Here is a 17,632-nt window from a genome sequence, read left to right as displayed (position 1 = left end):
GGCAGTGACGCAGCGAGAGATGTCACGTACTGCAGGGTGACGCAGTGAGACAGTAAGGCAGTGAGAGATGTCACATGTTGCAGGGTGACGCAGCGAGACAGTAAGGCAGTGACGCAGCGAGAGATGTCACGTACTGCAGGGTGACGCAGCGAGAGATGTCACATGCTGCAGGGTGTCGCAGCTGCAGGGTGTCGCAGCGACAGTAAGGCAGTGACGCAGCGAGAGATGTCACGTACTGCAGGGTGACGCAGCGAGAGGTGTCACATACTGCAGGGTGACGCAGTGAGACAGTAAGGCAGTGAGAGATGTCACATGCTGCATGGTGACGCAGCGACAGTAAGGAAGTGACGCAGCGAGAGATGTCACATGCTGCAGGGTGACGCAGTGAGACAGTCATACAGGAGGTGACGCACCCGAGCAGCCCCTGGTCCCAGCCCTTGATGACCTGTCCGGCCCCCAACGTGAAGGTGAACGGCTGATTCCTGGGAATGCTGCTGTCAAACTCTGTGCCATCTTCCAGCTTTCCCTGAGAAAGGAGAGACAAGAGCGTCAGCTCTGCGATCGAGGGCAACCCGATTATATACACACACGCACACGATATAGAGATGTGCGAGACGTGGGCACTCCAGGTCTTTTAGTAAATTATACAAAAAGGTTTATGCAAACAAATCACCGGTTCGGCGTGCTACGCTCTTCAGAAATTCTCCACCACGAGCCCAGCCCGTGATTTGCTGGAATAAACTTGAAGACCTGGCGTGCCCACTTCTCACACCGCAGTGTTACTACTATGTGGCGGTCAGCACCCCGCCAGCTACTGATTGTTTTTGCACTTCTGTAGAGATTGGCGGAGGGAGATATAAAAACTGCCCCAACCCCAGAAGTTCCAGACAACTTAAAGTAGTAAGGAGGGTGGTATGCTTCTTTCCCGGAAAACCCAGGGGAAATAATTAATGTCTGACATCACAAGGGTGAAGAAATACAAGTAGCCATGAGACGGGCATATCACAAGCAGAAATGACCACCGTTGGACAGGGATGGTAACTCGACTGAATCCCAAATGAAATTTGGTCATGCCTTGACGTGGCCTGCAGGAGTACAACGCTTTGACCAATGTATTTTGTCACATTGGATGAAGCATTGGGCTTTTCTGTCTCTTGTTGTATACATTTGGCCATGCTCAGGAGCAAGCCTTTTGACATAAATATATATGTATATGATGTGGTGGGTTTTGGGGTTCTGAGCTTGCTGGGATTGTGTGTTTGTCTATCTGGGTAATACCCAGCATGCATCCCTCCATACTTCCAGTTGTAAAGCTTCTGCGTTATCGTCGCATTTAGGGGCCAAGTTCCACAATCATACGTGAGCACGGGCAGAATACATTGGTCACACACTTTCCTTTTTTGGAGGCACAGTGGAAGGTTCCTGTAATAGTGACTTAACCCCTATCTAAATAATAACTACAGGCATACCCCACTTTAAGTACACTCACTTTAAGTACACTCGCAAGTAAGTACATATCGCCCAATAGGCAAACGGCAGCTCACGCATGAACTTGTCAGCACGTCCTGAACAGCAATACCAGCTCCCAGCCTGTACCGAAGCTGTGCGCAAGCAGGGAGACTATACAGCCTGTTACAAATGCGTTATTTACATCAGTTATGCACGTATATAACGATTGCAGTACAGTACATGCATCAATAAGTGGGAAAAGGTAGTGCTTCACTTTAAGTACATTTTCGCTTTACATACATGCTCCGGTCCCATTGCGTACGTTAATGCGGGGTATGCCTGTACAATATTTACTATAATGTAGTGGTCTGAGGAATCCAGCAGGGAGTCGGTTAATTGTAGCTAGTCAATTAACTAGTCTCCAGCTGGCTAATCAGATAAGGGTAAACCCCTCCTGCTTGAGCACGCAGACAGGACTGTGTGCTGATAAGACACCAGGCCTCTTTTCCTGGACACAGAGGACCCAGGAACCTGCTAGAGGCTGACCCTCAACAGAGCCACCCAGACTCAGAGACTGCCACAAAGAGCCCCTGCTTACAGGTAACTCGTTAGACTTTGGGGTGATAGGTGGGTAAGAGGCTTTCCCCCCCTGCCTTGCAGAGAGGGACTAGGGAAGGGAGTCAGCCCTTACGCAGGGTTAGGTGTTTGTTTCTTTGTATATATGTGTATCTTGCCTTAAACTGTTGATTAAAGTGGCAGGGTGAATAAAGCAATGGTTAATTTCCCCCAAATCAGTCTCCCTGAATACCTCTGCACGTCTTTCAGTTCCCTTGTAAGAACTTTATTTATATAGCACTTTTCTGCCAATGGGACTCAAAGCACTTCAGTTACAAAAAGGAAAGAAGGAAACATTAAGGTTATAAAGAGACCAAACCTATAAGGAAAGATACAATACAGGATGAGACAGCACTTTAGCTATTGAATGGCGTACAGCAGGGGGGCGCAAAGTTTTTTGTTGCGTCCCCTCGTGTACCGGCTCCAGAGTTCACGACCCCCCCCCCCTCCCCAGTGACCTGGCGTTAAATGACACCAACGATCACGTGATGTGACCCTGCAGCGTTATTTAACGCGCGTTTCCATGATGATGCTCACGTCACATGACCCCACAGCATCATTTGACACCACGTTGTCATGGCGACGTGACCAGAATCCGGGTGAATCCCAGTAAATTGAAATTGCAGAGACCTCACGCAGTTCCTGCAACCGCCCGCGCCCCCCCCCCAGGAAGTCAGGTGGACGCAGAATCCCTGATCGCGGCAGGCATTTTTTTTTTAATTGCGATCCCGGTTGTAACGCGGTCGTATCGGGTAGACCCAGAGGACCGCATTATGACGAGGTTCAGCTGTACAAGGTTATACCTGGTTCCTTTTACACAGCCGTTTTAAGCCAGTTCTAACCAGGTTTTAATTATCTGTAAAATGATTGGTTTAAGAATTAAGGAGTGGTTAGTATAATCTGCCTAGTAACATATTTTAGACAAAGGAAATTATATGTATAAAAAAAGCCTGCTTGGACACTCCCTAGCCCGAGTCATTTTGACTTTTGAAAATGTATGATCATACTCTGTGCTGTACGTACAGACAATAAAAAGTACTCATCAACAAACCCTTTTTGTGAGTTTGCAAACATTGACACTGGTCATGTAATGCTTTGGGTGTCAACAAGCCAATCTTGACAAATTTGCCATGCAGAGAACAGGTCTCATGTGGAAAGAACGGGTCTGGTTAGTTAACAACCTGGCCGCAGCTCTTTTCCTGGAAGACCCAGGTAGAGTGCATTGCAGCAGGTCAGGGGCAAGAACACAAAGGCAGGGGGAACCATAGTAAGACCCTCTAGGGAGGGAGGAGGAAATCCTGGCAATGTTCTTTAGGTGAAAGAATAAAGATCTGATCACAGCCGACACCTGATGTTTCAGGGTCAAGTCAAATCTCTTTGTGCCCCTGCGCTGCCCATGAAGTGATGTCACAACCTGGAAGTGACATCAGCTACAGCCCGGGAGCAGGACACAGGGAGGATGCAGTTTCCTTTGCCTCCGACCCCGCTTGCGGTCGCCACACGTTCTGACACTGCAGTGTTGCGAGCGTACTTGTATTGTAATTCCTTGCACTACACCATGTGGCTTTTCTGTTCCAACAGTATTCGTCTCTGGATCACAGAGTAACACCTGATCGAAAGAACTCTGCCTCTGATCTGCAGATTATTCAGTGCGCCGGATTTCATCTGGAATATTGTGAGAGATACACACCCACTATTTCCCGTGCAAAGTTTCTGCTGTATTGCACTATTCTTTACATCACAGGACTGTTTGCGCTCTGAGGTTCGTTGACAGTTTGTGGGGGGTGGGAAGGAGGGGGGGGGGAGAAAGAGATTTGGGAGAGTCCCCTTTGAGGAGCACCAGTTCAGAAGCTATGTACTTTGTTGGTTTTTTATTTTGTTTGTTTTTTTAACACTGGCACTCTTGATTTATATCACGGTGTGCATTCACTCATAGGGTGTGTTTTTTGCACTATTTTCATGTTCACCATTTATGTTCTGAACTGTATTTGCGCTTACATTTCTTTTCCCACTTTCAAACATCTAATGATGACTGAGAATGGGTCCTTAGTAGCTGGTGCAAAGGACAAGTCGAATTGAGCGATTATCTGCATAGCAGTGATAACCCAGGCCTTGCTGTCACCTAGTGGCAGCATGTACACTGCGCACAATATAGGATATAACCCTGTGGCACATGACAGGGGCATGGTTGCAGAGTACACCTGCCAGTGAGAAAAACTTAAATCCGAACTAACTGAGAACTGTGCCACCCACTACACAGAAATCCTTCAGGCACTCTATTAAGATCCCATAGTCCACAATATCAAATGCTGTAGAGAGGTCTATAAATCAGGAGGTACTATAATCATTCAGACATGTCTCTCGAATCCAGGCAGGGCCGCCAACAGATTCCCCGCGGCCCAGGAGGAGTTACGACCTCGTCCCCTCCCGTGTTAGTGGTCTTGCGAGCCCACCCCCTTTTCACACCATTCTTTCCCCCCCAATCCCACACACTTGTTGCCACTTGAGGGCCTCGCTGCTGCCTGCCTCCTGCCCGAAACTGGGCCCGACTTCCTGACACGCGCAACCGGGAGAGAAGCCAAGTGTGGGAAGAGACAGGCAGGAGCTGGGGAGAGCCAGGCGGCAACCAGCGACCCGGCAGCTGGACGCAGAAGTTGGGCCAGACCTCTGGCCGGGCTCAACTTGCAGCACCAGGCAGTGCGGGGGCCCACGCAGATACCGGGTCCAGTTCTTCCCCCCAGGAGATGATTTAGCACACGAACCAGAGCCGTTTGAGTACAATGCAGTCTTCTGAATCCTGACTGCAACGGGACATACATCTCATGGGCTGATAGCTTTCCAGTTGGGTTGCAACCACTCAATAACGTTCCCTAGGAAAGGAAGGTTTGATACAGGGCTGTAATTAGCTCTGCAACCCAGGCTTGAAGGTTTTTTTTTTTCTTAGAAGAGGTCGGTGACTGCTTCCTTCACCGGATCGGGAAAGATCCCATCTGCAAAGAGCACAGGTCTACAAGATTGCCTCGTTTCTTCCAAATGCGCACCATTCCATCTTCATTATTTTAATAAATCGATTGCAATCGAAAGGTTCCGATCTCTTGACCATTGCTTGCCAAGTCTTTTACTTAATTGTTTTATTTTGATCTTTGTAGAGTGGACACTTTCATTGAGCACTTTAGTTTAAGAGATATAGAGATGTCTATATCATTCTCATCATCCCTATATCATTCTCATCAAGGATGATGAGAATGATAGAGACGAGAGAGATGATATATATATATATATATATAAAAAGAAAAAAGGTCCACTGCTTACTTTTTTCTGCAAGTTCCCTTGATGTTAGTGGGAGGTCTTCTGGCAATGACAAAAAAAAAAAACACAACAATCTCATTTGAAAAGTATTCACCGTTTATTTTGATTTCCTTCACAAAATCAAGGACCTGAACAAGGGTTTCAGTGAAAAGCTTTGGTGACATGGTGCCTCCCTGCCGCACTCCCTTCCTGATCCTTATCTTGCTCGTATATCTTCATGTAATCTAATGGTTGGAGTGGCACTCTCGTAAATATTCTTTATATCAATGTGCGCATCGTCAACACAAGTCTTCATGCCTTTAAAAACCATTGGAGGGTGGACTTCCAGTATGGCGCCAGAGGGTGAAGTCACATCTCCCCTGCGCTCCTGCAGCCCCACTGCACCTACACAGATCCACAGCTTAAACAACTAGAACAAAATGATTTAAGGCAGTAGATAAACTCACAGAAAGAATGATCCTGTGAACAGCAAAAAGCAGGTAGACTTTGCATGCTCCTGTGAGGGGGAGATACATGTGCAGGCGGTCTCTGTAGAGACATCAGGCTGAGTATAATCCTCACAGTTTCAATCCAGCTGAACAGAGGGGAAAAGCAGGAAAAGCTCCACAGCAGGACAGTAACTTGAACAGCAAGGAGAAGCATTCATATGGAGAAATTTCTCTCCAGGCAGACACAGATGCCCCCCCAAATATCAGCAAAAGCAGGCGAGAGCTGGGAGAAAGTCAGAGCACACCAAGATGGCTTCCAAGCACATGGAGGAGCTGAATGGAGACCCAGAGGAATCAGGTGTGTCTCAAGAGGCAGAAACTCCCAGGGATTATGGTGAGTTAGCCAGGGCTGTAGCAATAGTATTGATGCCTGCTTTAAATGAACATTATGAAACAGTGCAAAAAATCCCCAGATGATCTTAAAGGGGAACTAACCATGCAAAACACCAGGATGAGGGCAGTTGAATCTAGAGTGGGGGTCCTAGAGCAGCAGAGCACAAACTGGGGGGGGGCGGCACAGGCGGTTGCAGAGGTCCCACGCTCTTCCTCCACAAGATAATAGGAACAATGTAATTATTTCAGTAGATGCAGAAAAAGTCTTAGATAATGTTAGATGGGAATTTTTATTTGATATATTTCAAAGAATGGGAATATCAGGCATGTTTCTTAACATGATTAGAACTATGTATGAGGGTCCAAAGGCACGGATCATGGCAGTGGGAATACTCTCCCAGGAATTCAATTTATACAGAGGAACAAGGCATGGGTGTCCCTTGTCATCATTGCTATTCAGCATAGCAATGGAACCATTAGCTGTGTTCCTTAGGGACATGGCAGACTATTAAGGCATTGAAATTGGCAATAAGGAAGTGAAGTTGGCTCTTTTTGCAGATGACCTTCTGATGTTTGTCTCTAATCCGGAAACAGCGGTTAAAAAAAAATAATAATACACACACACGTGTTAACGGAGAAGGAACCTCTATCAGTTTTATTTGGGAACATGGAGGGGTGGAAAGAAGTTAATGGGGACTCAGGAATCCCAAGGATTGATGAAATTATTCTAGAAAGTCAATAATGGTGCAATGGGTGAAGTATGACCCTCCAAACTTGGAAACGGTTAAAACATATTTCACTCAACTAATGACCTTAGATAAAATGGAAACGGAGACCACTAAGGAACAAAAAAAAAAGAAGAGAGAATTTCTTTACAAAATGGGAACCCTTTGACTCCCTACCACAGAGGGTAAAAGACCAAATATATCAGGCTTTCGCACACACATCCTGGAGTCTCTTGCGGCAGGTCACAAGGTCATAGATGAGGTAAACAGAGGGAGAAAAGAACCAGGTTAAATGGGTATGAAGACAGAATAACAGTATATCCGAACCCAAGGTCTGTAATATGTCTGACTAAAGTTATGTTTTGTACATTGTGAGTTAATTATTTAATTTAAAGATTGTGTAGTTTTGTGTTAAGTTTGAGCATCTGATTTATACCTTTTTACATAAAAAGAAAAATAAGTATAATTTAAACATGGAAAATTGTAAAGATGTGTTGAAATCTGTCATGTTTACCAGCAATGTTAGAAAATCAAAAAGAACGAGAAAAAAACCATTGTAGGTGTAAACGGAATGAAATGCTTTTTTGTAATCTATGAATCCTAAACCGAGTGGTAGAGCGTTTATAATGTCGGGAAATCACTTCTTGTACGACTTAAGTGTGGTTGATTGTGTTGCATCTACTGCAAAATCCCACTTGTTTGCTAGACTGGGCAAAGTTCAGGGTCTGTTGTTGCAGCCGATTAGTGAGAATATTTGTTTAAAAAAAAAACAAAAAAAAACACACTCATCTGATTAGAAGTAGAACGATTGGTCTAGTTCAAGGTCTTCTTGTGGAGGATGATAACTCCGTTGTTCAGGAATTTCCTTTAAGCAGCGTGCAAGGAGTTTTGCAAGGGTTTTCTTCCCCAGCTTCTTTTAATATTTCAGCTGTAATTCCATCTCCCCTTAGGAAAGGGGCTTTACCACTTCTAGGACAACACATGGCACGCGATTGGTGGTTTCTTCTCCACCTTCCTCTATTGGATTATGCCTCGTTTTATTGGTGTGCTCGTCAAATTTCATGTAGAATTTAGCAAATCTTTTATGGTTGATCCATTGCCTTGTTTGAGTGCGATGATTTGCTTCTTCCCAACTAGTGGTGTACCGAGTACCCGGCACATTTCCAGCTACCCGGACCCGGCAACTGAGAAGTGGGTTCGTCGCCGGGTAATGTCAGGGCAGCTGGAAATAATCCAATTACTTACCTTTCCGAAGACATCTAGGACCAGCAGCAGCAGTTCTGTGACGGTGTCAGCATCAGAGGTGTCTTCAGCCGGCGGGGGAGCTGCATGTTGGCAATACCTTAGCCAGGTATATTGTTCAAGCTTTCATAGTATGGTTGAACCTAAAAAGCCAGAGAGCCACTGTAGATCTTCTGGAGCACCCAATGCCATCTTCCCGCCAGTGACAACATCTCATGAGACTTTGTCTGTTCACTGTGGAATGAAGGCCTCAAAATGTTCTTCCAGGCACTACAGTTGCAAGCATCATTTCTCCAAGTTGCTCTAACATATTTTCTGGATTTCATCTTCTCGTCTTACTTTTAGTCGTCATCTTGTTCTTTTGATATCCATTGGAATCCAGTCGAGTACTATCCCTGTCCAACGATGATCATTTCTTAATGCAATAGGTCAGGCCCACTGCCATTTTAATTTCTTCACCCTTTTGATGTCACAAACGTATCTGGTTTTGAACCCATTCAGTCTTTTTCCTGTCTTCGGGTAATACCCAATATCCATCTATCGTCCCATACAGCTTCTGAATGGTCTTCTTATTTAGGGTCCAAGTTTCAACTCCACAAATTGAGCACAGTGAGGATAATCGGGTCAAACACTTTCCTTTTGAGGCACAGTGGAAGGTCCTCTTGTATATATGTAGCTATGAATCACAGGCACTCCAATTTAAAGAAGGAATTCATTTATTGGTCTGTGGTTTCAGTAAAAATAGAATCTTTTTCAAGAATAAGTTAACCTTTTCCAGCCCATATAAAAACACACCTCTGTGTATAAGTCGATTAAAAACCACTGGGATATTTTGGCTATCGATGACCGCTCTGTGGATATACGAGAGGCCACAATTTCTGTGATGCTTTGGCCAAGACAGACCCTATAGAGAAATAAACTACGGTGCAGACGTTTTACCCACCAGTCAAGCAATACTGTTTCCGATGTCGTGGCTGTAAATTGCAACAGCCTTATTACAGACAACGCCTTTACTCGCCTTCATTTCCGCAAAAGACCATTTTTTTTTTTTTTTTTTTCCAAATTTTTTTATTAGGCAAATACTTATTTCACAATGTACATGTCATATATGTTAATACAGCCTAATACAAGTTTTCTCCATTTTTTGGTTAAAGAAACCAGAGAGAAAAAGGAAAGCTCATCGCCCTCCTGGCCCTCCTGGGGTTGTGAGGGGGGCGCGAGTATAGAAACAGAGAGTAAGAGTATGAAAAGGGGGGGAAGGGAAGGTGGGGAGGGGGGAGGGGGGGGGGGATACTTGTTGCTTATTACGTCCTCAGAGTATTTCTACTGGAGTTTCTAGACTCGTTCTTTTTACTTTTCATCTTTGGGTTAGGGACGTGGGGGTGCCATATGGGTTAGCCACGGGTCCCATGTTTTATTAAAGGAGTCCGTGGATCTTTTCAGAAAAGCCGATAGTTTCTCCATGTTCATTACCTCTTGTATCCTATTTTTTATCGTTTGTTTTGAGGGGGGAGACACTTTCTTCCAGGCGGCAGCCACTGCACATCTAGCCGCTGTTAGGATGAAGGAGATTAATTTACCTGTTGGTCGGTCCACATTTTCTAGGGGCCTGGCCAACAGGTAGGTCAGCGGGTCGACAGGGATTTTGAGGCCGGTGACCTCTTCTATTAATTTTTGAGTGGTTCCCCAGTATTTTTGAATTTCCGGACATGTCCACCAAATGTGTGCCATGTCCCCCTTTTGACCGCAACCTCTCCAGCATAGATCGGACGCCTGGGGGTAGATTTGGTTTATTCTAACTGGGGTAAGATACCAGCGGAACAGTATTTTATATATATTTTCTTTGATTGTGGTACATATGGAAGTTCCTGAGGCATTCTCCCAAATTCTTTCCCAGTCCTCTCGGTCTATAACTATGCCCAATTCTGCTGCCCAATGCAGCATATAGTCATGTGTGGGGGCTTCTATAGCCCTTTCTAATACTGCGTAAATTTGTGTTATAAGACCTTTCTGGTGGTCTGTTTCTCGACAAAGCCGCTCAAAAACTGTGAGAGGGGGAAATTTCAACGTTGGGGATAAGGTTCGAATAAAGTGCCGAATTTGTAGATACTTAAATACGTCCAACCTTGCTATTTCATATTTGGTTTGTAGATTTTGATAGCTCAGGAATTCTCCAATGCTCAAGAGGTCAGCGATCGCTCTAATATTTTTTGCTTTGAATTGATCCAATTGTCTGGGCTCACAACCAGGAGGGAATTTCGGATTTTTGTGAATTGGTATGAGTTGGGATTGGGGCGATGTGAGCTTGAATTTATATTTGCATCTCGTCCAGATCTCCCATGTGTGTCTCATTGGGCCTAATTTAAATTTACTATTCTGCATGTCTTCCCTGCTCAGGGACCAAAGGCAAGCTGGTAGTGAAGGCGTCCCGGCGTAGTATGATTCTATATCTAGCCAACAGTATTGGTTTGGGTTGGCATTCCAGACTACCGCCTGTCGCAGTTGTGCGGCTAGGTAGTATTTGGTGATGTCTGGGACACCAAGTCCTCCTCTACCCCTTGATGCCAAAAGAACTGTCCTAGCGGTTCTGGGTTTCTTACCCTGCCAAATGAAGTGGAAGATTAGTTTTTGTATGTTTTTTAATTCTGAGCCAGGGATGTGGATCGGGAGCGTCTGGAAATAGTATAATAATCTGGGGAGTATGTTCATTTTAACCGAGATCATTCTCCCGATCCATGATATTTGATATCCTCCCCATTTCGCTAGGTCTTGTTTAATTTTCCGAAACAAGGTCGGATAATTTTGTTGATATAGGGATTGGTAGTTTCTCGCTATCTTTACTCCCAGATACTTGATACTCGAGGAGCTCCAATGGTAGTTAAAGTTTAATTTGAGGAGTTTCACCTCTGGCTCTGGCAGGCTTAAATTTAGTGCTTCCGATTTATCGCTATTGATTTTATAGCCTGATATGTCTCCAAAATCTCGGAGTTCTTTTTGGAGGTTAGGTAGGGATGTTTGGGGTTGTGTCAGGGTTAAAATGACATCATCTGCGAATAGTGATATTTTGTGCTGCCTGTGTCCAATTTCTATTCCTTTGATGTCTCTATTGGTTCTTATTGCCGCTGCTAGGGGTTCTATGGTTAGTGCAAAGAGAAGAGGAGATAGGGGGCATCCCTGTCGAGTTCCATTAGTAATCTCAAATCTCTGGTTACTGCCCCCTGGTAGTTTTACTGTTGCAGATGGATTTTGATATAATCTACGGACTCCTTCTAGATATGCGTCTTTGAAGCCGAATTTGCGCATAACATGGTCCATGAATAGCCAGTCTATTCTATCGAACGCCTTCTCTGCGTCCAAGCTAAGGAGTAGTGCTTTGGTCCCTGTGAGATGGACATGTTCAATAATATCAATTATCTTTCGGGTATTGTCCGAGGCCTGTCTGCCTGCTACGAATCCCACTTGGTCTTTATCTATTAATCTTGGTAAAATGGGATTCAATCTATTTGCGAGTATTTTGCTATATAGTTTGAGATCACAGTTAAGCAGGGAGATTGGACGGTAGCTTCCACATTGCATCGGGTCCCTGCCTTCTTTGTGTATTATGGCCAGGGTGGCCAGGGACATTGACGTAGGGATTTGATTCCCTTCCATAAAATCGTTAAATGTTCTTAGAAGATGCGTGGATATTACTGGCAAGAATCTCTTATAGTAGACATTAGTGAAGCCATCTGGGCCAGGAGACTTAGTGATTTTTAATGATTTGACCGCCTCTTCCAGTTCCTCTTTTGAAATCTCAGCATTGAGGACTGTGTTTTCCTCCTCCGTTAGTGTGGGGAGCTGACACTTATCTAAGTAATGTGCTATTAATTCGGATGCTACTGATTCGGGGCGGCCCTTTTTGGATCTTAAGTTATAAAGTTCGGTGTAAAATTTTGTGAATTCGGCTGCTATTTTATTGTCACTATGTTGTATCTCACCAGACCTACTCTTGATCGCCGTGATTTGGGACCGTTTATGCACCCCTCTTAATTTAGTCGCTAGAAGTCTGTCTGCCTTGTTCCCTTTATCATAATATTGTTGGTTGGTCCATTTAAGGGCTTTCTCAACATCCTCCAGCTGGATTTGTCTAAGTTTTGCTCTAGCTGTTGTCAATGTTTTATATATTTTTTTTGAGGGGTTAGCTTTATGAGTTTGTTCTATTATTTTGATATCATCCGTGAGCTCCTTTATTAGTTTTTGGCGGGCTTTTTTCCTGTGGGATGCGATGGAGATGAATTTCCCTCTAATGGTTGCCTTATGGGCTTCCCACAGGATTGCTGGAGAGGAGACGGATCCTGAGTTAAAAAAAAAGTAGTCTCTAATGGCAGTTCTGATCTCTCTTTCTATCTCAGGATGGTTGAGTAGTGAGTCATTTAGCCTCCATGAGTAATTTATTGTCTTTTCGAAGGGTGTTGTCAAGGTTATGGTAATCGGGGCATGATCAGACCATGTGATCGGTCCTATGTCGGAGTCAGTTGTTGCCGCCACCACATTTTTTGTGGCCAGAAAGTGGTCTATTCGAGAGTAGGTCTGGTGAGGTGCTGAGTAGAAAGTATAGTCTCTCTGGCCCTGGTGTTGGGTTCTCCAGATGTCCACCAGTGAAAACTCGCTCAAGATTCCCCTAAACCTTTTCCCTGTGATCTGGGAGGGGGTTGTACGGGGAGGACCCATTGTGGTCGATCTGTCCTCGGTAGGGTTGAGGACCATGTTTAGGTCCCCTCCCACTATCATCGATGACAGATATCCCGGGTCTATGCCCTCGAGTACTCTCTTTAGGAATTCGGTCTGATTCTCGTTTGGGGCATATACATTGATAAGAGCGATCGCTGAGCCCGCTAAGGAGCCATATACCACTAGGAATCTACCCTCTGGGTCCGCAGTTGTTTTGATGTGATTGAATGGGGTGCCCTGTCTGATCAGGACAGCTACGCCCCTTTTTTTGCTAGTAAATGATGCGAAAAAACACATTGGGAACGCTTTTTTGAATAAATTTGGGGGGTCTTGTGATGTGAAGTGGGTCTCCTGTAGAAATATGATGTCCCCCCCTGATCTTTTCATATCTTGGAGTGCTAGCCTCCTTTTACGGTTATTCTGGAGGCCCTTCACATTGAGAGAGGTGAATTTAATTGTGGTTTGGCTAGCCATTTGGGTTCTTTTTTAGAGGGTGTCGTAAGGCCTCATCTTTCCCATCTGAGGGGCCCTGATTCAGTAAGTCTGAGTCTAGTTTATATCTCTGTAGGTGTGGGAGTTGTGAGTTTTTTTTGGCTAAGATAGCTATTTTAAGCTGAGGGGGGGCGGCGTGGGGGAGGGTCAACGGGGGTAGGGCGAAGATCAGCTGGGACAGGGTCAGCTGATAGAAATAGGTTGTAACGAGGCCTTGAAAAGGTCTCAACAAACTTTTGCCAGCTTTAAGAACAGCCGGCATTTGGGCTATAAGAGCCCTTCTGGGGTGGTTCCGGGTCAGTCCACCGTTGGACGTCTGAGGGGTCCAAACCCTCTATAGAAATTACTTAACCCCTTTTTTATGTAAATTCTCAATCCACAGGTGAGGGAAGATAGGGGAGGTGAGGGTGTGATTCAGGCAGTTTAAACATTTTGCATTTTTATACAACATCTGTTGCTTAGTATTACACCACAGCCTCACTTTGCACATTTTGATTTTCCACCCAAGCAGTTTCAACTTTCTTTTGTCAGTTTGCTTCGTCTGAGTGGGAAGGGGGTGGGGGGGGGGGGATGGGGTAGGGGGTGAGGGAGGGGTGGAGGGTGGAGGGGTGGTGGGGGGGGTGGGGGTTGGGGCGGTTGGTGGGGGGGGGTGGTGGGTGGTGGGGTAGTGGATGGGGGGGGTGGGGGGTGGTGGGGTGGAGGGGTGGGGGGGGGGTGGTGGGATAGGGGGGGGGTGGGTTGGGATGGGGGGGGGGGGTTGACAGAACCTTTCCAACAATATAGGCTTTTCACATTTTTGTATGTTGCATCCATTATACCACTTTTTGCTATTAGTATGCATTATATTATCTGGGAATCAGTCAAGGCACCTTTTGTTTTCTTATAAATCTTTGCGTCCCCTGGGTTCTATTCCAAAGAAAGGCATAGGTGCATAAACCACATTGCGTTTAATTCACAACTTTTATATATTACAGGGGGGGAGGGGGTGGGTGGGGGAGGGGCTAGGGGGGAGGGGGGCGGGTGGGGGGGAGGGGGGCGGGTGGGGGGCTAGGGGGGAGGGGGGGGGCAGGAGGGGTGAGGGGAGGGGCGGGAGGGGTGGGAGGGTGGATGTGGGGGTGGGGGGAGGGTTTGCGGTTCCTTTCCAACAGTGTGGGCATTTCACATTTTTATATGCTGCGTCAGTTGTATCGCTCTGTACAATAAGTATGCTATACACTATCTGGCAGTCAGCCTAGGCACATTCAATTTTCCTATGGACCTTTGCTTCCTCTAGGTTCTGTTCCAAGGAAGGTCATAGGTACATATCTCTTCTTGCATATATTTTTCAACTTTTGTATAGCACCCGTGGGGAGGAGGGAGGGGGGGGAGTGGGGGGGAGGAGGGAGGGGGGGGAGTGGGGGGGAGAGGAGGGGGGGGAGAGGGGAGGGGGGGGGAGAGGGGAGGGGGGGAAGGGAGGGGGGGGGGAAAGGAGGTGGGGGAATGGGAGGGGAGGGAGGGGGGGGAAAGGAGAGGGGGGGATGGGGGGGGGAAGAGAGGGGGGGGGAAAAGGAGAGGGGGAAAATGGGGGGGGGAGGGGGTAGTGAGGGGAAGGGGGTAGGGAAGGGAAGGGGATAGGGAGGGGAGGGGGGGGAGGTTAATGGAACATTTCAGGCAGTACAGGCATTTCACATTTTTATATGTTGTAACTCTCATACCACTCTATGTAATGGGAATCTTGTACACTGTCTGAGAGTCAGCTCAGGTCTATTAGGGGAGGCACAGGTGCACATCATACATTATGTATATTTTTCAACTTTATCTAGCGTCGAGGGGGGGGGAAGGGAGGGGGGAGGGAGGGGGGGGGGAGGGAGGGGGGAGGGAGGGAGGGGGGGGGAAGGGAGGGGGGAGGGAGGGGGGGGGAGGGAGGGGGGAGGGAGGGGGGGAGGTTGACGGAACATTTCATGCAGTACAGGCATTTCACATTTTTGTGTGTTACATCTATTGTATCACTCTGTCCCATCAGTATGCTATGTGCTGTTTAGAGATCAGCGAGGGTATTCATAGCTTTTCTATGTACTTTTACTTCCTCTGAATGTCGTTCTAGAGAGGGGGAAGTATAAGGAGAGGCATAGGGGCATTCCACACATTATATATACTTTTCGGTTGTGGGTCGTGGGTTTATGTGTATCATTCTCATGTACTGTGGACCTGGGTTTTGGGAGTGGGGGGGAGGGTGGGGGCTGGGGGGGGGGGAGTGGGAAAGGAAACCAGGGTGGGGGGGGTGAGAGGGGGGAGGGGGGATGCGGGGGGAAGGGGGGGGACGTGTGGTGGAGTGGAGGGGGGAGGGTGGGGAGGAGGGGGGGGGGGAAGGGCGGGGGGCTATGTGCTTGGGTTGGGGTTGCTACGGGTGGAGGGGGGTGCCGCGGGGTACTTTCTATGGTATAACCTTTTTTATTATGCTACTCACGGCCTCCAGGGCACAAAACCTTAACTTGTGTTTGTGTGTCCTTTGAAACAAGTCGGCTGAACTGGGTCCTCAGGGTCGCAGTTGTCCTCCGTCTCTTGCGTCAATGCGTTTCCGCTGGTTCAGGTTCCGCTGATTGCCCGCTGATGGGTCGCACCCCCCTCCCCCCCCATGGGCCAAAAAAAAAACATCCCGTGAGATCGGGACCACCGGCTGAAGAGGGGGGTGGAACGAACACCCCTGCAGCCTCGTCTGAAAGACTGGGGATCGGGGCATGGCAGAACAAGGTCTGGAACTAGACCCTCATTGCGAACCGGCAACAGGGAAACCACGATCCCGCTCCATCCGGTCGGGTTGAGTGTGGACCAGGATTTCGACTCGGCTGGCGGGATTCGCCTCGGTGCCATCGCGGGAACAGATGACACGTGTTCCAACGTGGGCAGCGGTCTTCAGTGTCGTCTTGATCGGGAGGTCAGCGGCTTCTCTTCAGGTACAGCTCCGGCCCGATGGGATATCCCTCAGTGTAGTTGTGGGTCTCCTCTCTCTCTCGGGATCGTGAAGGGGGGTGTTGTTTGGGTGCGGTGGCGGCTGTTACTTACTTGTCTTTGGAGTGCTGGGCCGCAATCCTCTCCGATGTCCGGGGCGGGTCTCCTGCGGTGTCTTCAGATGGTAGGTTGCCCGATAGCCATGCCTGAGGAGGGGTTAGGCCCAAGGCCTTTGCAAATGGGGCCATGTCCGCGGGGTATTTCAGGGACAGGAACTTTCCGTTTCTGTTCACCGAGATTTTGAACGGAAAGCCCCATCTGTACTGTATTCCCTTCTCCCGGAGCAGGTTAGTCAGTGGCTTTAGCTCCCGTCTGCGGTCTCTTGTTGCTTTTGACAAGTCGTTGAACACTTGTAGTGTCTCATTTTGAAAAGTTATTTCTCCCATGTCCCGGCATGCTGAAATAATTCTTTCTTTTGAGGTATATTTATGCATTTTTATTATAATGTCCCTTCTGCGTTTTGGGTCGTCAGACTTGGGTCCTAGCGCACGATGGGCTCTGTCCATTTCCATCTCCTTTTCCTCCATCTCCCCGCAGACCAGATTGAAGAACTCCAGAAGGTAAGGCCTAATCTGTTCTTGTGTGATTGACTCTGGAACATTTCTCACACGGATGTTTTGTCTTCGGTCACGGTTTTCTTGTTCTTCCATGCCCTCTTTGAGGAGGGAGATCTCTTCACCCAGGCGGCTGATCTCTTCTTCCGCTTCTCCCTGTCTTTGTAGGGATTCGGATAGCTTGTTCTCTAGGGTAGTGGTCTTTTCCGTTAGCCCTGAGATTTCCTTCCTTATGTCGCTCACCGCAGACCGCAATTCCGTTTGGAAGGAGGTTTTGAGGGTGGCAGCCATTCCCGCCATCAGGTCTTCCAAATATGCCCTGGTTATTGCCTGTTCTGGGCTTGTAGGGGGGCTCTCTCTCGGCTGGGTCTTTTTCCCCGGTTGGGAGGTAGCGCCATGCGGTCCGCCGCCATCTTGGGGATTCATAGCGCTTGCTTTCCCTCGCTGAGACGGTGAGAAAAATTTGGTAACAGCCTGGTTATTCGTTTTTTTTGTTTTTGACATTCCCCTTCTGTTTGTCTATCTGATAGGACTATTTTCGTCCATAAATTTGAAGTTTAAGTGGGGGTTTTGTCGCTGTATAACCCGCGGGTTTCAGGAGCTCCTCTAGCAGCCGTCCATACCGGGTGACGTCACCGGAAGTTCCGGCGCAAAAGACCATTTTTAAGACAGATTCATGTACGTCATCCGTGGTGTACAATAAAATCCACATGTGGCTTTTATTATG

General features: G+C 47.2%; 1 protein-coding gene and 1 long non-coding RNA gene across 6 annotated transcripts in view; one reads left to right on the top strand and one right to left on the bottom strand.

Moving 5' to 3' along the window:
• The window catches only part of FKBP2 (FKBP prolyl isomerase 2), a 29,497-nt gene that overhangs the window by 1,262 nt on the left and 10,603 nt on the right, over nucleotides 1-17,632 (bottom strand). For all 5 annotated transcript variants that reach the window (XM_075570043.1, XM_075570042.1, XM_075570041.1 and 2 more), the window contains exon 3: nucleotides 414-526. In XM_075570043.1, the coding sequence (XP_075426158.1) occupies nucleotides 414-526 (113 nt within the window). The remainder of the gene's footprint in view (nucleotides 1-413; nucleotides 527-17,632) is intronic.
• On the top strand, nucleotides 1,934-5,181 carry LOC142465758 (uncharacterized). The gene is made up of 3 exons (XR_012787968.1): nucleotides 1,934-2,049; nucleotides 3,646-3,826; nucleotides 5,009-5,181. It is a non-coding gene; the product is annotated as an uncharacterized LOC142465758 (long non-coding RNA).

The sequence above is a fragment of the Ascaphus truei genome, chromosome 14, assembly GCF_040206685.1.
Source record: "Ascaphus truei isolate aAscTru1 chromosome 14, aAscTru1.hap1, whole genome shotgun sequence".
NCBI classification, from domain to species: domain Eukaryota; kingdom Metazoa; phylum Chordata; class Amphibia; order Anura; family Ascaphidae; genus Ascaphus; species Ascaphus truei.
The sequence above is the reverse complement of the archived record's forward strand: the minus strand, read 5'-3'. Positions and strand labels throughout refer to the sequence as shown.